General features: G+C 35.5%; 1 protein-coding gene across 1 annotated transcript in view; it reads left to right on the top strand.

Moving 5' to 3' along the window:
- The window catches only part of LOC150110411 (macrophage mannose receptor 1-like), a 240,588-nt gene that overhangs the window by 8,876 nt on the left and 205,118 nt on the right, over positions 1-26,594 (top strand). Inside the window, exons 2-8 of the mRNA XM_090397710.1 lie at positions 2,945-3,082; positions 4,659-4,781; positions 9,597-9,754; positions 15,197-15,293; positions 19,244-19,366; positions 20,534-20,659; positions 21,375-21,532. Of these exons, the coding sequence (XP_090253836.1) occupies positions 2,945-3,082; positions 4,659-4,781; positions 9,597-9,754; positions 15,197-15,293; positions 19,244-19,366; positions 20,534-20,659; positions 21,375-21,532 (923 nt within the window). The remainder of the gene's footprint in view (positions 1-2,944; positions 3,083-4,658; positions 4,782-9,596; positions 9,755-15,196; positions 15,294-19,243; positions 19,367-20,533; positions 20,660-21,374; positions 21,533-26,594) is intronic.

Below are 26,594 nucleotides of genomic sequence, written 5' to 3'. Positions count from 1 at the left end.
TCAGTGTTCACTATCTCAACCAGCTCTGCTGGCTCAAGTTGACAGGGCATTGATCCTCGTCCTGATAAGGTCAATATACTAGAACCCAGGGAGAAGTCTGGTGCCATCCCTTACCCAGTCATGCTGTTGAGGCAAGAGATATGACTCTTTTAAAGAGCGCTGTCTATAGAACAGTGCTGTAGTGATGCCCACCTCTTGTGTTCTGCAGGTGCTGACTCAATTAAGGTACCTTGATAATGGGAGCAGCCTTTAGCCCGCCTACAGTCTTCTTGTATTAACGGGCTATAGAAAGCCTCTCTGCAGATAGGAGAAGAAGATAGTTCTAAATTCGCGATTATGCAGCAGCCTGTCATGTTGTATTCTGTTAAAAGCCTTAGCAAAATCCAGTGTCATGGTGTATCCCTTGACTAGTTCAGTGGTAACATTGTTATAGAATGTCAGCAAGTTACTACAACATAACCTTCCCTTCTGCAAAGACCCATCTTTTTCATTGCAAAGTAGAGATTCACTGTCAACCTATTTCTGAATGCGAGCCCTAACTAATTTTTCCAAAATTTTCACCACCACGCCTGTGATACTAATTGGTCGATAGTTTGATACATCGCTGTTTGTAGCACCCGTATGCAATGGATTTACCATACATTCCTTCAATTCCAACGGAATTTTCCATGTTTGAGACTCATATTAAACATCCTGTCAAAGGAATGGAAAGTTCAGCTGAGCACTCTTTTAGCAGACGTGCTGATATTCCACCAGCACATCTGTTATTGCTGAATTCTTATTCAGTTTGTGCAACAGGTCTAATACCTCGGCCTCACATAGCTACGTATCTTCATCTAGTGAAGAGGTAACAGTGAACTCAATGTTGATAGCTTTTAACGAAATGTGCACTCGTTAACTGAACAACCTCTTCTGCAACCGTAACTCTTACGCCATCTGGATTTACAAGCGATATTCTTTCATATTCATGGTTTTTGTTACTTGCAATATATCGATAGAGTTCTGGTGGGTTGTCTTTAACACGCAGAGCCAGTTTCTTTCATAATCAGACTTTGCTTTCGTACAACAGTTGTGACTATTCTAGCCTGCTGCTTATAACTTACACAGTGGACGTCATCCTTATGCAAACGGTATTCCTTCCACATCGTCCTTTTCTTACGAATTTCTTGCTTAATATGATTACACATCCATTTGACTGCTATTCTATTTATTCTTCGAAATCTCGGGAGACATTCTAATATCGCATCATTTAAATATTGTTTAAATGCTTCCCATGCACTGTCGATATCCTTTCCATCCAGCAACCGATCCCGTTCCACTGAAATCAGTATACTCCTCAGTTGGTTATAATTTCATGCTTTGTAGCTATTTATGTTCTCCTCTTAAGAGACTAAAAAATGTTGATTTATTTTAAACTTACAGCATGGAAATTTTACAGTAACTGCTTCATGCATGCTCTGTTATGATATATGTACATATGTACACGCTATATGTATTGTTATGTTATTTCATTACATAACTTAAGATGTTTGACACTGGTTATATTTGTTTCAGTTATATACCTTTTTTCAGTAACGAGTTTGACCATGGTCTTTGGTTATACATACTGTCTGCAACTTTTACTACGTTTTTTGTTATTATATCAATATTATTTTCTCTTTTATTCTTATTTTATTCATTTTTAATTTTCCTTTTACTTCTCATATTAAACTTCCATTATGACTGTGTTATATTTTAATCATTTTTTGTCACCTTACTTTCGGTAAATTTCATTTCTTTTTAATCCAGTTAATGACTGTCAAAATAATGAACTAATCCTGACTTAGCGAACTGGGTTTCTGATTGTTGGTAAGAGAGGATTTTAATCCTCTTTGTAGTAAAACACCGTGGAGCATCATCCCGTCTCATGGTGTTAACTGAATGTCACATAGATAAAGAAAACAGCACCACTACTGCAATGTGCAGTACGAGGGGAAAAATATCCGTCATGCATTTTATCCAATATAAGCTATCAGTTTATCTCTCTCCCTGCTCCAGGTTTCAGAGACTGCGTAACCGGATTCTTTTGTATGTAATAGTATGCGGTCCCTCTCGTGACATCAGAAAGATCCAAGTTAGAGATCAAGTTGATATTGAACAGATTAGGCATGTTTTTATTGAATTTTACAAAACAGTGAGTATGAGATTCTCGATATCCTTATCTTCCCAAGTATAATGTTGACCAATAAAATTTCAGAAGGTGAATATGTGCTAAAAGTATTATCGTGATTATATTATATAAAAACAATATAATATTAAATGTAAAGTTGAAAAGAAAAACATTTTTTAAAAAAAAGGATGAATTTTATCTGAGCAATATGAAGCCAATATTTGCTGCTTTATATCCACTTTCTGATGGAGGTTCCCCGTTTCTTCCACAGGATGGTCAGGGTCATTGACAATGAGTTCCTTCCCGAAGACCTGGACCGCAAGTACTACACCAGCCATTATACGTGTTCATCATCCCCCCAACTTATTTTGACATGATATTTGCACAGATTCGTATAAAAATGACAAAACCTCTGCATGCAACAGCACAAAATTATTTCTCGAAGAATAACCATCAAATCTCCTTCACTTGTGTTGAGAACAATTGAAAAAGTTATTAGTTTCATTTATGAATTGAAAGTGGCATTTTTCCAAGATATTATCTCTTCCGACCACAGAGCAACGGTATCGAAGGTGGTGAGATGCGCACTTACTTGCTTCTGTGTATCAGAATATAAATGTGGATTTGTGAAGTGTTTAATGGATAGTTTTATGTAGAAATTCTTTCTGTTGTTCTTTACACTTAAATATTAAGTGTAACATTCTTACATTGATTACTCTTCTTTGTGTGCAACATTCCTCTAAAGAAACCTTTTTACACGATCATGCATATTTTTTGTTCGATTTCTCTTTCTAGGTGGATGGGGGGATGACAAATATAATTTACAGACGGTAGTCAGATGCACGAATCCCGACTCGTCAACTACAGAAACAAATAAAGAGTTTCAATCCACTCCATTTTCGGGAGATTGTCCTTCTAGTTGGCAACGTTTTGGTAAGTATAAAGATAGCTAATCTTTATGATTAGTATTAAATGTGAGATTTGCATGCATCAGTTACTTATAAGACAGAAGATAATAAAGTAGAGTCGGATTGATTATGTAAGGTAATAATAAAAGTAGTAGTAGTAGTAGTGGCTGGGTCATGTTTCTCTTAGAAATGTAGAAACTTTCTAAATTCGTGAATTCTTCACTGTCAATTTGTTTTGATAGAGTATTTCATATATCTGGATCACGTTAATTTTTTCAAGTATTTTTTAACACAGACATCCTAGAAATAGTGTCAAATATCTGAAACAGAGAATTAGATCACGTTTTAATACAATTCTCTCATTAAAGTTATTAAGTTTATTACAAAGTCGAATATTCGCTTTCTCTCTCTCTCTCTCTCTCTCACTTTCTCTCTCTCTCTCTCTCTCTCTGTGTTTCTGAATTGGAGAATTGTTTTTATAGAAAGAAAGATGTCACGATATTTTTCTTACTAATCCTACTTAGGCATCCGCTAACATCACCTTACTATATAAAGGATCGAAAGTGAAAAGGAAAATCCGGGAAGCGATAGGCATTTTACAATTAAGTTGATATCGGTAAGTACAAAAAAAACCCCCATAAGATTAATTGAAAGGTGGAGTCGAACATTTTCTAAGCCATTTCGTAGATTTTTACGTATGGAAGAAGTAATTGATTAAAAAGGGGAAACATACTTTAACACACAAGTTGTTATGGTAAATTACTGTGCAACTTAATTTTATCTTGGATAAAAAAGAGTCTAAAAATGACTTCCTAAAAGTAGCTGGTTGAAAAGCAGCAAAAGTAACGTAGTATGTTTTATAATCTATTTCAATTCGGATTGCATTTTGTGTATTAAGAGAGATAGTGCATAGATGAGTCTATCAAAATTTATCGAAGAGTGATGAAGCCACAAAGAAAAGATCAGAACATCGGCCATATTCTCTGTACTCGGAGAATAATCTTTCCGTTTCCAAAATTAAACTATACCAAAAATCAGCTATAGCTTAGAGAGGATGATGCAAATAAAAGTTTGAAAAGATTGAGGGGGAAAGCGATTTATGTGGTTGTTTCACAGTGAAGTAAATCTTCACACTCCTCGCTTATGGAAGGAGAAGAGGTGAGAAAACTTTATAATCAGAAGAAACTTGCAAGAACTGAAGAGGGGGTTTCAATATTTAAACTCCAATATTTCCTCTATGTATATCCTCTAGAAAATACGTTTTTTTTTTGTTTGTAGCAGCTTCACATCGAAAATTTTTTTCATGGTTATTTCGAAAGATAGGAGAGGAATATTTCGAATATGAGCACTGTGATTAAAGATTTTTCCCCCAGTTTTTGAAGCTTTCCTTGTTACCTTGTTAGACCCTGAGTATAGCTTTTACTCGTTTCACAATTTTCATGCACTGCCCGACCAGTCTTCTAAAGACAAGTTTTCTTTCTGGTAGGATCAGCACATGGCAAATCAAAGCATATGCTTCCTTTAAAAATTTGTATAATTTATTTGAATACTTAGACACGCTTATTTTAAAACATTACTTGAAGTTTATGTTTTCATTTCAGGAAATAAATGCTTCAAAACCTTTGGATCCGAGATAGATGGAAAAAAATCATGGGACGATGCCTTGAAAATGTGTTTGTCATTTGGAGGTGTTTTGGCTTCAATTCATAGCACAGAAGAGCAAAGTAAGTGGATGTTATTGGTCTTAGTATTACTTATTGAGGAAGATTATTGCTATTGTAAGTTAATGGCCATTACTTGGTTATTATTCTTTTTTTCAGAAAAACTAGAGAATACGGGTGTTTATTTGCATCACATCTATCAAACCATTGAAATTAATTTTATAGAATGAAAATTATTCTTTTACGCTTCTTGAATTTCGATTAATGCATTTCTGTTTTCGACAAACTGCTTACGGTACTGAAAGCAAGCAGTTTGATGAAAACAGAGGGTTTGAAAAAAAGGCGCATGACACAAGCGCAACTAGGATAGCGCAGCAAAACGTAAAAAATAAAAATAAATAAACAGATATAAAAGTCTGCTCTTTAATGCTGTATTTTTAAATTTCGCCAATACGCTGCTTTAGACACACAATTTCTGCAACACAATGCAACTCATTTTGATGAAGTTAATAGTAAGTATTTAACATATTGCATTTAATAAAATTAAATTTGTTACATTTAAATTTTTCAAGATTTTGGTCATTTTTGGGTTAGGGGGCGCAAGTTAGACACTTGCCACAGGCGCTTTATACCCTCATTACTTTTCTGCTTACTTTAAATATAATCAGATATTTTGGTATAAATGTAACAATGAGATCTGCTTTAAAATTGCTGAATATATCAGAAAGTTATATTACTTTTAATTATATACTTTGTTTGACATATTTGATATTAGGAAGTATAAATATCACAATAAACACAAACAATTTCTCCAATTACTCTTATGGAGGTTATGTCTGGAAAGTAGAGTAAATGCGGGGTCTAACACATGAAGAAGACCACGTTTTTTGTTGTTATTTTGGATTACGCCCAGGTAATTAAGGTCACGAGAAAAGTGCATTAAGTATCTCAAGTACATATGACTTACGTCTAGTTTTCTCATTTTGAAGATACCAGAGAAGAAAAAAACTTACTTTTGGAAAGGAAGCAGCGCAATATGGTTCCCATCAACTCAGCCTCACTTGAAACAGCTTTATAAATATTTCTCTGTCCTCAGACTGAGATTCGAACCAAGATCTTTGGAAACAAAAGATTTTATATGATTTTACGGTTCGGTTTTCTAAACACTGCATGAAATATACCCGCAAGACTTTTGGAAAGAAAATATTTCAAAAGATCTACTAATATAGGTTCATGTGCGACAGAGTATAACTACCTCATTACACATCTAGAAAGATGTGTAATGAGAGAGAGAGAGAGAGAGAGAGAGAGAAAGAGAGAGAGAAGTGCCAGTAAAGGCTATTAAAAGGCCAATTATAATAAAGGCACTCATGGACGGCAGAAGGGCTATAAAGGAGCTACTCTGACATCACTTCAAGCGATTAAATCGACACACTCCAGCCACTGAATTAGAAACCATTATGTGGATGTAGTAGCATCACTTACGCAGCGCATACGCAAAATACTTGGTCACGTTCATTACCACATGTTCGATAACTATTTAAGAATACTGCTGGTTAGTGATCGTCAATAGCAGAGCAGCGGAGCTGACTGGTTTCTCAAAAGGTGACATCCTAGGTGTTTAATCAGTGGAGAAATAACCCATGTGGGTTGACTAAGATGAGTGATTGTGGCTCTAAGATGAGTGATTGTTGCTCTAAGACAGTCTGTCAGGAACGAGATTGCTGTCGCCAGAGAAAGCTCGTACGGACAAGCAGAACTTTATGTGTACAGCATTTGACCGAAGCATTTAATGAGACCTGTTCACCACTCACATCTCGGACCTATGCGCAGGGAATTGAAAGGATCGGCACTGGCAGCCTCATGCCTATACGGAAGGCACTGATGTCTGCGAAGAACTGGAAACGTCGACTACAGTGGTGTCAGGAATATCGTGACTGGACACTAGAAAGACTGCAAATAAGTCATGGAGTCCAACCAGTCACGATACACCTTGTTCTGTGCCGACAATAGACAGAGAGTTTGGCAGGTACCCCATGAAGCAATGAACACAGCTTGCCTTGTAAACACAACTCAAGGTTTTGGAGGTGCTGTCTTGATGTAGCTTTTTATCCAGCAGATGATGGTTTTGTCATGGACGACAGTAGCATTGTCGTCCATGACAGTAGCATTGCCGTCATGCCATTGCACAAGAATTGTTCATCTGTACCCTACTGAAAATGAATGGTATAAGTTAGAAAATCAGATCCGGGAGAAGTCCTCGTATGTCAAATCTGAGCCAATTAAAGAACTGTCTGGTGAACGACTGGTATGTTGTAGACATAGATGCAATCCTACACCTTATGGATTCTTTGCCAAACTGCATATGTGCTGTAAATCGGGCTAAAGTTCACCACGGTATTAAATAAAATTTTCTAATTCATTTATGTATAACATAAAGTGCTCTTGTAGGATGATTCTACAATATACTACACTATATTCATATTATTTGTTATGGAAAAGCTGAAATCAGGCATTATTTGGAACCATAAGGATAAATGCAACAGGATTTAACAGAAAAGAAGGAGAAACAGTGATTCAAGAGTTCTTGGAGCAGATTTTGTGGAAATTCTTAAAGTATATGACTTTATATTTTAAGAATATGACGCTTGGTGCATATAAACTTTAAGATTGAAAGGATCCTAAAAGATCGTAAAATGATCAACATATGTTCTCAGAATTAGAAGTACTTTTGATGAATTCGTATTGCTGCAATTGCGATTATAACCATTATTACTTCCTAGAGATTAATTAATTTGCTTGGTTTGGTTGCAATTAACAGCCGAAGCTACTAAGACTATGACTCCAGTGCATTGCGTATGTTATTTGCTATTTTCTTGTGTTTTTCTGGCAGATTTGTCTGCTTTACTGGTTGAAAAAATCCGAGGAGTGGAAAACCTCGTCAGTTCCATATTAGACTATATAACTCACTTCCAGATGGAAATGCCCTTATGAATCTTCCTTATTTCTAGAAAGAAATTCGAACTAAGATTTTTTCCAATAAGAGCAATTGTTGTGACCTCCTCGCGACTGCGCTTATGGTGACATCATTATATGTAATAATAGATAGACTTTTGTATTTGTTTTGAATAAGCAGAAGTTAGCTGGTTATTATTTTTCTGCCCTTCAATTCGATATACTGAATGAAATTAACGGCCATACTACACTCGCCTCGTCATCATTGTGAAGTTGATGTCATTCATGTTTATATCAGTATTAACCGGCAAATGTGAGAATTATGATTGAAATTAAAGACATAGGGAATTAAAGAAAAGCAGAATATATGCATTTTGCCTCTCTTAAATAAGATTTTTTGTGCACTAAAGAACATGGCCTCATATATTCACTATACTATAGTTTTCGAATGGCGAACTGCGAAAACTATCTGATGGTGCATATGAAAGAGAAAACTATCGTAACCTAAACAGGCCTACTGACTCGTAGTGCTCGATCCATTCTGTGTTAGTTCGTCTCAGATGATTGCATGATTTAATTTTGGATTTAAATTTACGAATGAATTTATGTACTAGTGTCAGCAAGGAAAAAAAAAGACAAATAACGTATAATTTCTTCTTTCTTTTCTTTCTGATAGAACCATTTAGTAGATTTTTCTTTTTGATAACATGTTTATACAAGAAAGGATAAGAATTTTGGATTCGGGTGCAATCTTCCGATAAGGAGAAATATACCACTGTGACTAAATATTAATGGTATCGTTACAAATAGCAAGATTTATTTTTCTTGTTCTTAAGGATTCAAGGCTAAACACATAATTTTTTTTATCTATGACATAAAACAAATTTTAGATAGTGGTAAATCAAAAGTTACGAAAAAGTGACATGCCATATCATGGTTGTCCAACCTTTTGGCTTGTTTGGATCACATGGAGTAAAGAAGATTTGTCTTGGGCCGCATATAAAATATATTATATAGTTAATGTATACAAGTAACAACGCTTCCTTTATTTTTAAAAATGTTAATTATAATATTAAAAAAAAGAGGGCAGCATAAACACAAAAATGATATTTGACCTTGTTTACGTGAAACCAATGATCAATGTCTGGTTGTTTGATGGATGGGGTTGCAATTCATAGTGAGCTCTGAAGGTTCTCTTCAGAAATTTTTGATCTAACTTTACTCTTCGTATGCTTCATTCTTGAAAATAGTTGATCACAAATGCACATACCTACCACCAAAAAGAGATCACACGATGATTCCAATAAAGCTTCATTGTGGAGCGAAGGATATTTTTCTTTGCGAAGATAAGTCTTATAGAAATCTACAAAGAGACATGATGAAATTTTTCTTTGAGTTGAATATCTGATTGCATCCCTATACATTCCATTTGAAAATTTTAAGGTAATATATATATATCGACATTTAAATATATTACCTTATATGGAGTCACATTGATGGAGTCACAAATATACAAAAAAATTGATACTTTTTTTTTGAAATCCTGAAACCTATTGTCAAATTCCTGTATCAGAACGGACAGAAAGACAGCACATTTTCCCCATCACATAATAATGTTAAAAGTTTAAGATCTTATGGAGCTGCACGTGGCTCGCGGGTTGGATACTCCTGCTGTATACAGCAGGAGTATATAAAGTAAATAAGAAGGGATGTAGATTCATCATACGCATGATAATATCCAGGCATTAAAATTATTTTTTACCTGGTTATTTAATAATAAAAGTTTATCTTCATATAGTCATTAAGCATTTGAATTAAGACACCCAATGAAGACATCAATTTTATTGTTACTAAAACAGAAATCGATTTTGGAGACAATTTTGTATTGAAATAATTTTAACTTTCAAATTTCTATTTAATTAGATTTTCTGAATAGTATACTTTTTGAGAACCATGCAGACACATGGATAGGTTTACACCTCGGAGTTTTTAAAGAAGAGTACATCTGGGTAGCTAATTCTCCCTTGGATTTCTTGAATTGGAGTCCGGGTCAGCCAAATCGTTTCCATCGAATGCAACTGGTAAGAAACAATTTTAACTCAATATAAGAGGCACTTTAGAATGTCGGATTTTTTAATTATACGGATGAGTAAGCATTTAATTTTGTTTTTTAATAGACGAGCAGAATTTTTATAAATATTTTGCATACACTTTTCATTTCATGCTCAAATGTTGCATATATATAAATATATAGTGAGTGCCTTATCCTGTCACCGAATGCTGATGAGAGTGATCAAGGCTCTAGTCTCTAACTAACTGCTTTATTTTTAACTCATCACTACACTCCAAAAATAAAACTGGTTTGTGACCACTATCTTGTATATTGGTGGCTTAGCAATCTGAAAAATTTCTCTCTTCCCATATACAGTATATTTCTTCAACTTTAATCAGCTGGCTCCTCACTTTGCTTGACTACTAAAATGGTTTGGTTATTTTATACTATCGGCATTGAGAATTCAGTAAATGTTTTCCACTTTAACTATTTTCTTTGGTTTCCGTTTTTTTTTTTTTTAATTTTCATCTCAAATTTCCATATATTTATTCTGTTTTTTTTAGGCAGATCCGGAAGTTATTTGATGAATTTATGTAACAAGGTGTATTATCCTAATCGCACATGGAAGGGATTCTATTAGGTTATGACCTTTTGATTGGAAAAATCTGGATTGGAATCCCACTAAGACGCGAAACAATGCGCAAGAGCTATTCGACTGAAGATGAATTAATCGGTCTCATGCTCAGTGAAAAGATTTTGCCTAATGAACACTGCAGTTTTTAATACCACAAGAGAGTAGAATTAGTCAGATTAACAACCAATCAATACACAAAATAATAGTTGTTATAGTTTACTTGTTTAGATGGTACAAATTCGTAATATAATGCTAATAAATGTTGATGTATTAATATGTCTTGAACTATTATAGTTTTAATTTATACAACTGTCTTAAATCCAGAGTTTAGTAAAAGTTATGGTGGTTGTTAATTAAGACTTCAGCCAATCGCGTTAATTTTCAGCATTTCTACGAATCTAGATAGAATGGCAGATCTCAATAAAAGTTAAAACCGCTCTGAGTAGTGACCCTCATCATGATGTATGACCTTCTATATTTCTGTTTGGATGTGTCGTGCATTATGAAAGTTAACAATGAACTTGAGGCTTCTTAATAGATCACAGCAAAAAGCTTATTACTCGAAGATATTTTACATGCATACTTCTGTATACTAATGCTAGTACAAATATGGATGAAAAGAAGAATCTGAAGAAAGCGATTTCTTGTCAAGTATAATATTCCTTATCACTGTGAATTGAAATTATAATTAAATTACAATGCATTTTTGGCGAAAGTTTACAAATTTCCTAAGAACATATTTAATGAATTAATGTACAGTGTTTACAGAACACTATGTGTAGAGATATTTCAGTATAGAATACATCCACTCCTAATTGCATTGCGATGCAGCTCTCACAACTTCGTACCACGCTTAGCACCAAGTGATTCAGAATTTCGTAAAACAGTCTGACCCACTCCTCCTTCAAAGCAAGGATAAGGCCTTGTTTGTTTTCTAGAGGGGAAATTTCCCTATTGCTTCTTAAAGGCGTCCTATGGGTTGAGATCTGGGGAGCATATTAGCCACTAGATTCGATTAATATCGTCGGTTTCCAGTAGTACCTTTACTGCTCATGTACAATATGATGTGGCACTGTTCTCCATAAAAATGAATTCTTCGCCTACAGCACCACGGAACAATCGAACATGATGTTGAAGAACTTCGTTGCAATCTCGTTCACCAGTCCTGGTCCCTTTTTTACAAGCACTCGGTGCGTCCATTAAGCATAATATCTCCCCACACCATGACCCCCCCAACACCGCCGAATCTATCTCTTTCAAGAACATTCTCGCAATAATAAGAAATACCACTTTCACGCCAGATTAAATGTAGTCTAGAATAGGAGGAAAGACTGAAACGACTCACTTGTAAAGAGTACATTATTTCATTGGTGTTTTATGCAATTTCTATGGATACAACACCACTTAAAACGTCCTCTACAATTAACTTTGGATAAAGGGATGCATAATACAGCCTTCGGGCGTATAGGCTTACTTGTCGCAGACGTCTTGCCATAGTTTGTTGAGCTATCCTCGTAGCTATGCTTGAATGGAGCCGACGTGTCGTGATGCGTCGATAAGGTTGTTATAATCAAATCTGGTCTTCATGCTTCGTGGTAGACCGACGTCCACCTTTTCGCAAACACGCTGCTCTCAGAACCTGGATACACCCTAGTCACGGTGCATACATACATACATGATGCCTAGAACTAGGGCATACACCCTCTGTCCCAGCTGTCCAAAAAAAAAACGAAGTTTTCGAAAATAGAAGAAATTAGTGGCGTTACCTGTTGTATATTTTCGTTGTCGAAAGCTGCAACCTTCGTTAGTGTTGTGTCAACTCTTTATGACGTTTCTTTCATTAGAAGCCGAGTTATAGTGCTAAGAATGACAGTGTGTTTTCACGAACGATCGGTCTTCACGATATTCATGCTGCATGCGACGAATTTTCGCTATTAATCGCTTTAATCGAGATAAAACTCACCATTGACCGTTTGGCCAGGAGAAATGAATTCTCTTTGGATAATGTCCTTGGAATCGTAGAAATAAATCAGCATTGTCTTTACTTTTGAGTTCTCCAAGCGACTTATTTTCTGATGTTCTTTTTCGGATGGTCTCCACTCGGCATTATGGCGCTTTGTTTCGGGCTCATACTCAAAACACCACGTATCGTCACCAGTAACGATCGTCTGAAGGAAGTTTTTTCAGTCCTAACGAGCGGTTTTAATGAGGTCATTGCAGTGTTCAATTCGATACATTTTTTGGTCGTCGGTCAACTTGTGGGGAACAAATCGCGAATTCAATTTACGAATGCCCAAACTCTCGGTAAAAATGTTGTAAACAGTTGATTTTGGAATCCCCAGTTCATCTTCAATCAATCCCACGGACGATTTCGGTTTTCTTTGATTCACGCATTCTTTGGATGTTAACTTCGCTCAGTCCAATTTTTTGACGGTCCGGCTTTTCTTCGTCTTCATGCGTCTTACGACCACTTTGAAATCGCTTAAACCACTCGTAAACTGAGTACGGGATAAGCATTCATCACCGTATGCTTTTTGCAGCATTTGTTGCGTTGTGATAAACCTTTTACCAAGTTTAACACAAAAGTCAATCGCAGCTATCTGTTTGAAACAGATTTTCGGGCCGTTGGTCAAAATACACTGTCACTCTTGGCACTATAACTCGGCTTCTAACGAAACAAATGTCATAAACAGATGACACAACACTAATGAATTGCCGCTTTCGACAACAAAATGATACAACAGGTGGCGCCACGAGATTCTTCTATTTTCGAAACGTTCGGTTTCTTTTTGGACACATGGTGTAGAACCGACAATATCTTTCTTTGTAGTGTTCATCTGTGATTGCTGCAGCTGGGACGATAACGCAGTGCACCAAATTTTTCCTAGATCACCAAGAATATCCAACTAGTGTCTCCTCCATGTACGTCATTGCATTGCATTGCTTTCTTATTCTTTGATGAGTGTGTTTTAAAAGAATGCTAGTTTGAGCTGGCGAAACTCAGCAGGTAAATGTTTCCTTTAGTTTGCAAATCACTTATTTTCATTCCAGTTCAAAGTTTCATTCATTTCAAGTTCCAAGAAATTTTTTATTCCGGAAAACTTCGAGTGGAATAAATGCAACTTCAACGGAAATTTGAATATGGATGTACATATCAATCGACTACAAGAGAATATTAAAGAAATTATGGTCCAAGAAAATCAATAAAATGAGATTGGTTAAAATTATTCGATTGGATAATTTAGCTCAAAAATGGAGCAATATGAACATTTAGGATAGATTACCACTATGAACCAGCAGTGGTCAGTGAATGGTTGATAATGATAATTATGCGGGTATTCTCAGGACCTAACAATAATGAAAAGAGTGATCAGTTAAAGGCTGTTTTTGGATGTGTTGCTACATTACAGATTATAACATAGCTACATTCTTTGATTAAAGTAATGAAGGAGAGGGGGGGGGTTACACCACAATTTATGTGATCAAATATTTATTGAAGTATGCTCTAAATTTAAGAAATATTTAATACATTTTCGTCCTCGTCCGGTAGCTTCCTCTAGCAAGAAGGTTGCAGCAGATGAGCAGCTTTTCTCCATTTCTCTCTGTCTGTCGGCTCCGTCATTCTTAAACCAGTCCATTCCACGATGTGCATGAACCACTCTCTAGTTGGTCATCTACGTCTTTTCTTCCCCTCAACTCCCCCCCCCCCAACCTTTCAGAAGATGTCCTGCAAAGCTGGTCTTTCTTTGCATAATATTCTTGAGCAGTGTTCTTTCCATCCCAACTCTTCTTAAAACTTCTTGATTTGATATTCTCTCTGTATAGCTAATCTTTTCCATCTGTCTATAACACCACATTACCAATGCATGAATTGTTTCCATATTGTTCATTCTGAGTGTCCATGGCTCACTTCCATAACTTGCAATACTCCAAGCTGTTGCTTTAACTATACCAAATCTAACACCTATTTCATTATTCTTGTTTATATTAAAATTCTCTTCATTTCCATAAACGCCGATTTAGCTTTACCTGTTCTATTTCTAATGTCCAACTCGGAAGTTCCTTTCTCTGAGATCCAGTTAACTAAATTTTGAAATCTTACCACGTCTTCTAAAATCTTTCCTCCATGTCTTATGTTTACATTATCTCCTATTTTTCTGCCCATTATCATTATCTTCGTCTTCTTTGTGTTAATCCTTAATGCCTCTCTAAGCATCTGTTCACTATAAAGGTTAAACAATAATGGTGATAACATCTTTGTCTATCACCTTTCTCCACCGGGAATTCTCCTGTTTTCTCTCCATTTACACATACTGACGCTGTTTGTGACCAATATAATCTCTTTAAAATTTCCGCTCGTAAGAGTCAATATCAATATTTTCTAAAATGTCAAAAAGTCTTTTGTTTCACTCTATCAAATGCCTTTTCAAAATCTAGAAAACCCAAAAACAACTTTCCACCATGGTTTAGTGTTTTCTCCTCAATAATTCTTAGGCAGGTTATATCCTCTCTAGTTTCTCTGTTGGTTCGGAATCCAAATTGTTCTCATTTATATTTTCTATTCCTCTTTCTATTTTAATACACAATAAAAAGTTAAAAATTTTAAATTTAAGTATTTTTTAAATAAAACGTTTAAAAGTTAATTAATTAATCAACTAATTAATCTGGAACATATTTAAATTAGTATATAATTAAATAAAGTAGTAAATCTTTACTGAATTTGAATTTAATTGAATTGAATTTATTTTTTATTAATAGCGATACTATTTTAATATAAATGTAGACTATTACTTAGACATATAAAACACATCCTTAGTATGTCGGTTTGTCCATTAGCAGGAATGTGCTGAGCTGTGGTTTCGTAATGAAATATGGACCTGGAACGATGATCCATGTGAAACCAAAAAGAATTTCGTTTGCCAGATTATTAAAGGTAAACTATTTTGTTTCTTATTCCTATCTTGTACGTTCTGCTCTTTCTTGCTTATATTATTCATATATGAGAACTGCAACTGAGAAGGTGTAACATCATGAAGTCACAATTACTATAGCGCTTGATGTTATTCATATCCCCTTAAGAGGCCTGGAACATTGGAGCTTCATCCCTCCTGCCATTAGCATCTGGTCAGTCGAGTGAATAATGTGTCGCTTTCCAACTATACAGCTCTGTCACAGATGTTTTTGAAAGTGATTAAGTAATAAATTATATATAACAAGTTCAGTATGACAGAGGAAAAGGGTTGCTGGAAGAGGCGTGAGTGAAGAGTGAGAAAGTGAAAATCATTAGTATTTTACCTCGCTATGATAAAAATGAATTAAAAAGAAGGTCTATGATGGCAAATGATTCGATGCGTAGGCTATGTAGAAGAAATGGATACGAGTTTCTGGTGGATGTATGGAGTGAGTTTGAGGGAAGATTGGATTTATATAAGAGGGATGGCCTACAGCTGAATGCGTTTGATATCAGCAGTCTGGAAAAACTAATAACTGGTATGAGACCTAACACTGATAGTCAGGGAAACTAAATTATAAAGTAGAAGAATGGTGTGGTGAGTATAAGAGAGCCAATGGTATATAACTCTGTTAATGACGGGAATGGGCTTTGTCATGGGAATGTTGACGAGGCGAGAACGATTTCGGGTTTGTGTTCATCCGCTTCGGATCAACCATATCTGTACAAAGATGTCAACATTTGTAAAGCATTAGAGAAGAATAGAGATCTGCATGTTGTCCAACTGTGCCAGTCAGACTGCAAACAGGATTATACAAGAGTATACAAAAATATACAAAAGGAACATGCAAGTAGATTATTATGTCTGTACACGAATAGTAGGAGTATCAGAAACAAAGGGATACAGTTTGTTTCCTTAGTCAATATGTTGCAACCTCAGATTGTAGGAATTAGTGAGACCTGGTTATCAGAATTAGACCTACTAACTGGTATCGAGTGTCATGGGTACAGTGTTTTTAGGGAGGATAGAGTGGATAGGAGAGGAGGAGGCGTGGTGCTAATAATATTGGATGACTTAAATCCAGTTAGAGTTGAGACCTATTAATGTACTAATATTACTAACAATATTTCATGTGGCAGTGAGTTTGAAGCCATCTGGTGTGAGGTGGAATCTAACATGACAAATTACACTGTGGGGGTGTAGTTACAGACCTGGTGGATCGGTTGCTGGTGATGAAGAAATGCATTACCAAATAACAAAATGTGAGCACGAAAAGAGTAACCATGATCGGAGACTATAATTATCCAAATATTGATTGGGTAGCAGTAGAATCTCATGAGAAGAATGAAAATGTATTTACTGAGCTGTTGCAGAACAACTTCCTCAAGCAGCATATGACAGAAGGAACTCGCCGTCAGAGAGTGCTAGATTTCATTATAGTGTCAGAGGGCGTTTCAGTTAAAGACGAAACTATTCTGACTCCAGTTGGTGACAGTGATCATGCGGTACTCACTAGGAAAGTGACTAAGTTTATGAATGTGATTCAGAAAATGTTACATGTTGAACTACAAAGAAGGAATTTATGAACAACTGAGGGATTTCAGTGGAATGGGATCGGTTGGTGGATGGAAAGGATATCGACAGTGCATGGGAAGCATTTAAACAATACTTAAATGATGTGATATCAGAATGTGTCCCTAGAGTTCGAAGAATAAAAAGAGTAGGAGTCAAATGGATGTGTAATCGTATTAAGCAAGAAATTCGTAAGAAAAGAACGATGGGGAATGAATACAATTTGCATAAGGATGACGTCCGCTAGTTATAAGCAGCAGGCTAGAATAGTCACAACTGTTGTACGGAAGGCAATGTCAGATTATGAAAGAAACTGACTTTGCGTGCTAAAGACAACCCACAAAAATTCTGTCGATATGCTGCAAGTAAAAGGAAGAATAAATATGAAAGAATAACTCTTCTAAATCCAGATGGCGTGAGAGTTACGGTTGCAGAAGAGGTTGTTCAGTTTACGAGTGCGCATTTCGTTAAAAGCTATCAACTAGTGAAAGCAACATTGAGCTCACTGTTACCTCTTCACTAGATGAAGAAACGTAGGTGTGTGAGGCCGAAGTATTAGAGCTGTTGCACAAATTGAATAAGCACTGAGCAATAACAGATGTGCTGGTGGAATATCAGCACGTCTGCTAAAAGGGTGTTCAGCTGAACTTTCCATTCCTTTGACCACGATGTTTAATATGAGTCTCAGAACAGGGAAGATTCCGTAGGAATTGAAGGAATGTATGGTAAATCCATTGCATAACGGTGGTGCAAATAGCGATGTATTAAACTATCGGCCAATTAGTATCACAGGCGTGGTGGTAAAAAGTTTCGAAAAATTAGTTAGGGGTCGCATTCAGAAATAGGTTGAGAGTGCATCTCTACTTTGCAATGAACAGCATGGGTCTTTGCAGTAGGGAAAGTTATGTTTTAGCAACTTGCTCACATTCTATAACAATGTTACCATTGAACTAGACAAGGGGAACGGATACACCATGACACTTTTGGATTTTGCTAAGGCTTTTGACAGAATACAACATGACAGGCTACTGTATAAATTTGAGAAAATGCGTTTGGGTTGAACAATATTAGCATGGATACGAGGATGGCTGACCGACCGATATCAAAAAGTCGTATACGGCGAATCTGAGTCTGCAAGGATTAAGGTAACGAGTGGTGTACCACAAGGATCAGTTATTCAATCTTTACATTAATGATATTGGAAAGGATTTGACAAGCGACATACAGTTATTTGCTGATGATGCAAAGATTGGTAGGGTAATCAGGAATGCGGCTGATATGCAGTCTTTGCAGAATGGTTTGAATACGCTGGAATTGTGGGCAGAAAATGGGTGTCAGTTTAATCTCAGTAAATGTAAAGTCATTCACTTCGGCATGATTAGATATCCAATGTCGTATTATATTGTCGGGATTAGGCTAGAAGAAAGTGATGAGGCTAGGGTTCTTGGAATGTTAATAGATAGTATGTTGAAGATTAGGGGCCATGTGTGAAAGATTGCCATCTGAAAAGATAATTGCAGTTTTGATACTAACGTTCACATATAAAGATAAGGATGTTATTTTGTGTCTTTACAAAGCCTTGATAAGACCTTATTTGGACTATTGTGTGTGGGTCTGGTCTCCTGGTTTACGTTGTGATTCTGATATATTAGAGAGAGTACAAAGACGAGTGTTAAAAATGATATCAGGATTGTAGAATACTGATTATGAAGACAGATCGAGAATTTGTAGACTGCAGACACCAGCAAACAGGAGGTGGAGGGCTGATATGATTGAAACTTACAAACTGCTGAAAGGGTCACACAGGATTTCAATTGATGGAATTTTTCAATTTACGGAGGGTGGCGAAAGGACGAGAGGGCTTCCTTGGAAGCTGAGAATAAAGGTCACCAAGAAGGGTGAAAGGTCTAGATTTTTTTCTCAGAGGTTTTTGCGTGATTGGAATGGATTGCCATTAGATGTTGTGAGTGCAAGCAATGTGAAAGAATTCAAGAATAAGTATGATAGCTGGTGTGTTTAGTATGTGACCTCCCTCGATTAGTCTCTGACTCCCTGGAGGTCTGTTTTAATAATAATAATAATAATAATAATAATAATAATAATAATAATAATAATACATATATATATATTTTTTTTTTTCAATGTTAAATTATATATATATATAATTTAACATTCGGTTTTTTTCTCTTCGGTCAAAGAACATTAGATTTTCCCAACTTTTCATAAAATGGTAATATCATTTACCGATTCTCTCTCTCTCTCTCTCTCTCTCTCTCTGTAAATAGAACTTAATTCGAATTCGCTGTTGTATATAGAATTCCATTTTCATACAGTTTCATTTTAATTTTTTTATTTATAGGTGCAGAGAAAAACTGCAGTTTGAAGACAGCACTCGCGTGGAAAAATAATGACGAGATGCTCGAGATACTTTCAGAAGATGCTGCGTTGCCCAAATATTGTCCATCTCCTTGGCTTTCTTTTGGTAGACGGATTCTAATTGTTTATAGTTTTGCTAATAATATTCGGAGTTAACCGTTCATCATTCATATTTATTACTGAACTCTCCAAAAATGCAACAGATAACTTCGAAACTATCGTTTTTATAGCAAATCTACAATATAGTATATTGTGTTTCCAATTTAATATCACCCTTTCCCTCTTTTTCACCGAGAGGCCGAAGTACAGTCACTAACGAAAATGCTTTTTGATTGAAAATTCATGGGTTCGAATCCCTTTTAAAGACTCTGCGGATCTTTATGAGACCTCTCAACAAAATAAAGAGTCCGCCTAATAAATGATCATTCTATCACAGACATTAATCTCATCCCCACGCTACATTTCTCAATTATGCCTTTTTTTATTGGTATTTTCATGCGCGTTGCTCTGCTGAACTGCCCACTGCCATTCTTTCCCTTTCTTCTAATTACGTAAGAACTAGAGCAGCCAATAGTCAACATTCGTACACTTCCCAACTTCAAACATTTCGTACCAACGTCTCATATATTCCTTTATTCCTTCTACATCTCTTCTTGGAATAGCCTTTTTTATTTATCCCAATGAGTACAACCCCAGCTTATCAAGAAACTTGTGAATAGATCCCTTCTTTATCCTTAATTACTTCTCCCGTCATGGTACTAACATGCTACTAATCATTTGCATGTATGACGTGATTAGCAATATGTATGTTAGCCCCTCCCAACTTGATCGAGACTCCGTAGCTCAGTCAGTATCGATGGTGCCCTTCAGTTGGAAAGTTGATTCGAATTCGTTCAGGAAGCGAATCGCAAAGTTATAAAGACCTTTCAACTCAATGTGAGATATTCGATCTCATACGGAGGTTGAGGTTTCTCATCCTGCAGGAAACTTTTCAAGTTTTAAACAGGCGGTCGACAGACATAGTCCACAGTCCTCATAAGCCTTAGTTGATTCAACTGTATTCCCTAAACAACAAGGATCCTTCTTGAATATATTACATATTTCATCTAGTTTTTTTACTCTGTTCTCTTTTATTGCTCTTTTAGTGTAAGGCGCTGTATAATGTGTGCTTGGAATAATTCTCTTATCCTGTTTTATTAGTTTAAAATTATTACTTAATCAATTTAGTGCTCCAACGTTAATATAGCTCACGTTTTGCATTTACCTTTTCTAGGAAATAAGTGCTTTATGGGTATTGGTAAAAGTGAACGCGATCAAAGAGAAAATTGGGAAAATGCCCTGAAGAAGTGTATAAGTTTAGGTGGTACTCTAGCGTCCATTCATAACAAGGAAGAGGAAAGTAAGTGCATCGCTGTCACGTGTTGAAAGAAATATAATTTGATTTGCATTCTTTAAAAGATGTTGCTAATGTTCAAAAAAAATATTTTAATCTTCCCACTGAATGGTAATCGCACATATTAGTGAGAAAATCATTCGGCATAATATTACCTTCGTTTATTGTTTAAATTGCAAACAACACATTAACAGCATGCAATAATTTTTAAATATCAGTTATGATTTTATTAATTTCATACGTTATCTATTTTTGATCACTTTAATGTCTTTACTGCTACATTGAAACATCGTTTTAAAATAAGGAAACGCCATTACTCATATAGATAGAATAGTATGCATTTAGAGAGGAACATTGTTCTTGTTCTCGGTGATAAAAATTTGAAACTATTAGCATGGGCAATGCGGTTACTGAGAATGTTTCCCTATTCTCGAAAATACATCTCGAAAGTACATCCCTCCATTCCTTCTCTCTTAGCTTTTGTTTGACAGGTGCATACCAAATTGCATTTGCTTAATTTACTGAGGGGAGAAACGTATTTGAAACAACTGTTTTTAAAAACGATAACTTAAATTATAAAGATGGCATTGTTTATGTGCGAGATTCAGTAAAAAGAAGAAGTGCTAAGAAGACCATTCCAAAAATAAAATGCATTAAAAATCTCATATTTTAACACCTTATTTGCTAATATTTATTCTTAGTTACATTTCTGTTTAACTAGATTTCCTGATAAAGCTGGTGATGTCATCTCGAACTACCTTTTGGATAGGTCTTCGTGAGGGTATTTTCAGCAATGAGTACTTCTGGGTAGATAATTCTCCACTAGATTATACTAATTTGGAACATAAAATACAATCGATGTTTTATGACAGTATACCGGTAAGAAAAATTCCAAGAAATTATGATACGTAGAAAAATGTAATTTATTACATGGCTGTAAATGATTAGCTGTTTGCATCTTATTTACATTTAGTTTCTTGCTTGCATTATAAGATGTACACTTTTCTGTATTACTTAATAAGAAACGTAAGTTAGGGTAATACATGAATTCTTATTCGTTATGTTTTCTCTGTAAAAGTTTAGATCCTAAAAAAGCTTTAAAGTTTGATTTAGTTTTACTGGATACATAAGTCTATAATTTTATAGAAAGTGCCTTTTCCAAGAGGCAACAACGTGTTCAGAAAGAAACGTAAACACTTTCTCATAATTATGTATACTTCGTAGAAGGTGCTTTTTCCTTGAAGCAAAAGTGTGTTTAGAAAGAAAGAAAAAGTAAAGCAAATACTTCGAATTGGTGGGGGGATAACATCTTATTATACAATAGGTATTGTTTTTTATTGTCACTTCAGTCTTCCAACAGGGCAGTAATCTCACACCAGGTGATAAAAATCATCTTTCACTTAAAAAAGCAAACCGGTCAGCCATTGTCAGTGTTAAATTCCTTTCTCGTATAGGAACATCTTAAGAAATCAACACCCAATATAATGTTGGTCAATATGGATTTTTACCTACACCAACCAGTTTAACATAAAGGTTACTCTGCATATTGAATTTGAATTTGTAGCTATTCCAGTGTACTCGCTCATGATTTGATTCGAACAGTATTCTGTAAAATGTTCATCGTCAACTCTAGATTAAGGTCTGGTTTTCTTGGTTTTCTTTTTGAAATCCGCTGTGCATTAAACATAGACTTCACATATCCCATATTATTGCTGGAAATATAAGCAATAGAATTATCTTCTTAAAACATATTTTAGTGGCTGCTCTGTAACCAATTTATAAAGATGGTTATCCGATGGCAGTGTCATATTCTCAGTTAGCATCTCATAAAAGAAAGATTCTTTACAAGTCCAAATTTTTTGAGATGTAAAGAGTCTCATACATTTTGGAAGGATCTTCGAATATGCAGGGTGAAATCATATTCCGAGAATCTGTATCCAACGTCTGTTGTTCGTAGGTCCGTAATCAGTAGTTCAGTTTCTTTCCATAAGGAGTCAACTGTTTAATAAACCTACCAACATTACTGGAAGTCGCTGATGTTGTCTTGTGGGCAACTCATGCATTCGATTAACCTGACACTAATAAATGACTTCTTTACAAATCTCTTTGGGCTTTTAATTTAGAATTACATTTTGAATGTCCTTCACATTTTCTCTATTCTCATTTCTCTTTAGAATATACTTTTGTCCTTCATTTTAACAAATACCTTTCCACTTCCCCTTTACTTAATTTGTTGTGTATGTGTTTGATGGACTTATTTGGAATCTCTGTAATAGAACTGAAGAGATTACCAAGGGAAGTGAACTTCCTTCGGAAAATCTTGTTCTTGGAAGAAAGCAAAGCTAGTTCTGATGTTTGCTTTCCCACGTGACTTTCTTAAATGAAAATTATTTGCAGAAAGCACATACAATTTTTGATCCTCATGGACAAAAAGAGAAATGAACCTTAGAGGATTGCGTTTCTCTTTTAAATCATTTTAGAACTCATACACTCGTAATGGATTGTAGATGATGTAATATAACTGCAGATCATAACGCCAGTTCTTCCGTTAATTGCGTTTCTTTTTAAATGCATTATACAAACATTTTTCAAAATTTCCTTGAAAGTTTTAAACTTGAAAACTATTTCAATTTCGTCACTTTGTTCCAACTTTTAAAATTTCAACGTCAAATTTTAAAAAGCCCGAAATCTTATCAACGATTTTAATTTATATTCAAATTAATACTTTATTATATAAGAGCAATCTGTATTTAATTTCAATGTTCCTAAAATTATTATTATTAAAATTGATAATTTAGTAAGTTTTCAAAATCATTAACTCAAGAGAAAGGTACCTTACATATATCTTTGTCTTGAGTGCTCGCCAAATAGAGGAGATTGAATTCCTTTACCGTTAACTGATTCTTAGTAATAGGTGAGTAGCAGGTCTTTATCCGTATATTCAGAGTCACCGATATATTTGAATGCATCGAGGAAAAGAATGCAATAGACAATTGCCATCATACTTAACCCTAAACTGTACTGTTGTTTGATCATCTCATCTCAGCTTCCTTTCCTTTCCCACTTTTACCTTGCGGTGTCGAGGGTTTATTAATCATCGGACCTCAAACCGTTCACAGAATAATGTGTTCAGACCTACGCCCCGGTGTATCCTATGTCCTGAGTTCTAAGAGCCGGTTTGCCTGCTTTGCGGGATGAAAAACCCTAGGATAAACCGGGAAAAAACTCTACTGTCCACGTCCAAGACCGGCTGACTTGGCTATGGCTGAGGAAGATCCTTGAGCTCCATCCATCACCAACGGGAATCGAACCTTCGACACTCCTTCCACAGGCATATGGTTTCGAAGCGCACAGCCTCTAGGCTAACCTCGCGCACACTGTTGTTTGAAACAGCCTAAATTTTGCGTTTCTTTTTTCTTTTTCTTTTTAGTTTCCAGGTGAAGAAAAAAATATCTTAATTGCCATTACATGTGCGAAAAGGTCGACTTACTATGGAACCAAATGAAAAAAGACAAAAGAACTTCCTTTAGACCACCACTAGTAGCTACCCTAAGACGGTCTATTTCTTCTGGTGGTATTTTGAATTTTCAGATATTTATATTCGAAACTATTCATTTTAATTTTAATTGATATTGATAATTATTTCTTCCCCAACTCTAATACAGTTGTATATATTCTATCAGATTTGAGATTGATATCTAGAGACACTTCTTTGCCTGCTTGATTGGGCTGTGAAGGTTATCATATCCAGTCTATAATCAACAGTGTCCGAGAGGTTAGCCAAGTGGCTATGCGCTTCACAACCATATGCCTGGGGAAGGAGTGTCCTAGGTTCGATTCCCGTCGACGACGTGAGGAGCTTAAGGATCTTCCTCAGCTATAGACAAGTTAGCCAGGCTTGGGCGTGGACAGCAGGGTTTTTCTCCCGCAAGCAGGCAAACTGGCATCGTGAACACACACGGATTACAGTCAAGAATATAACCCTTACGGGATGCAGCAGAGGAGTGGCGAACCGTTTGCATTAATATGCCAGTAACCCCTCATTAGGGAGTGGACTCAACCCGTCCTAGGACGGACAAAAAAGATAGGAATCAACAGTCGCCTGGTTTGAATGTGGACATGAATGTCTATCAATGTTTTTGGTGGGAGACAAATTTTCGTCAGATGTGAGCCACTGGCTCCACTGACTGAGGTCCAGTGTCTTGAAGAATCCATATTTGGACTCTAGAGAAATATTTATAATTATGTAAAAATAAGAAAGAAAGAAAGACATTTAAAGAAATAACCTTAGGCTACCGATATACAATAAGTACATTACTCTTTAAATTACGTATAATCCTATTGTACATGCTGCTTTCCAAAATGAAGTAAGGAACTCGTATTACCCCTAATTTCAAATCCGTTTACTCTCTGTTCAGTTCTTTCAATTCGTAGCTGGAAGATCCTATAATCTCATCTAATCTTACTTCTGATAGATTTCTTATTACGGTGTATTAAACATTAAAGCACACTATCCTGTTAAAATAGGATAAACAAGGTAATCACTCTTCACACGAAAATTTAATTTTATGCATTTAGCATTAAGCGGAAAGCAGATTCTATGAGCAGATTTTATAAATCTACTAAGAAAATAATCTTCATTATTCAAATGGCAGTAAGATTATTTCTCACAATGCACAGGGTGAATGGTATCGCTAATCTCATTCCATTGTTTTTCAGTTATTTGAGTAAAACATAATGATGAAAGTACTTGCTCTCTTGTTGTCATTATGCAATTTACTGTTACAATTGGAGCTAAGGTGCTCAAAGTGCTTTAGTGTCACGGAGAGGAGAAAAAAAAGAAAAACATAAAAACATAGTGTTTCATATTCATGTAACTTCTTGGGTTTTTTATTTGTTTTGGGACAGACACGTTAATGTCAATTTCACTTAGTGAACACTAGCCATTCGCTGAAATGATATTTGCCGATTCTGTATATTATGTTGTATTAACGATTATATAAAGTTGTTTGTGTTGTTGAGAGAGAAAAAATTAAGTTACTAGTAGAAGTAACTCAGCTGTTTTCAAAGACCATGAATGAAAAAAAAAAAAAAAAAGAAAAACTTCATGTGCTTCTCCCATCACAGAATTGTGCACGTAAGTCAAATGATGTGTAGTGGAACCAATCTTCATAATGACAAGACCATTGGTTTCGATACACGCATTTAGACCCTCTTGAATCGACTAAATCATTCTTACTCTTTTACCCTCCATAACTTTGCAGCCACATAAAACTGAATAAATATTTATTCAATAATTTCATCTCCATCACCATAATTATCTAGCACTACCATCGTCCGTCATCAATCTCGAGTTCTTCGGTTAGCTTTGCAAGTTCCTTCTTATATTATTTGTAATTTATAAATCTTTCTCTAGAGACCAAACATGGATTTTTCAAGACATTAGAAGCCTCAATCAGTATGAGCTGTGGCTCATATCAGATGAAAATTCAGCTCCCACCACAAACATTCACAAAATCTTGCTGTCCATGGTGAGATTTGAACCCGGAGACTGTTGATTATAGACCGCATACCTAACCTCTACCATCCAATCACACAGGCAATGAAATGATTGTCCGGACTGGGCGGTGGAGGTACAGTATCCAGTACCTCTATCTGTGCTTCCACCGACAGAGATACATGGATCTCTATTTCAAATGTGATAGAATATATACAGCTCAATTGAAGTCTTGGAAACAAATAATTATTATTTAAAATTACAATGACTATTTTCGAATATCAATATCTAAATATTCAAAACATCGCTAGAAGAAGGAGATCATTTTAGGTTAGATACTGGTTGTCGACTGTTGGAACCTTTTCTGTCTTTTTGTTTATCTGGTTTCATAGAAAGTCGATCTTTTGGCAAAAGAAACGGAAACTAGGATATGTTTTCCTTCAC

This window comes from Typopeltis vanoorti, chromosome 1, assembly GCF_054136105.1.
Source record: "Typopeltis vanoorti isolate ZY-2024b chromosome 1, IOZ_Tvanoo_1.0, whole genome shotgun sequence".
Lineage (NCBI taxonomy): Eukaryota > Metazoa > Arthropoda > Arachnida > Uropygi > Thelyphonidae > Typopeltis > Typopeltis vanoorti.
The sequence above is the reverse complement of the archived record's forward strand: the minus strand, read 5'-3'. Positions and strand labels throughout refer to the sequence as shown.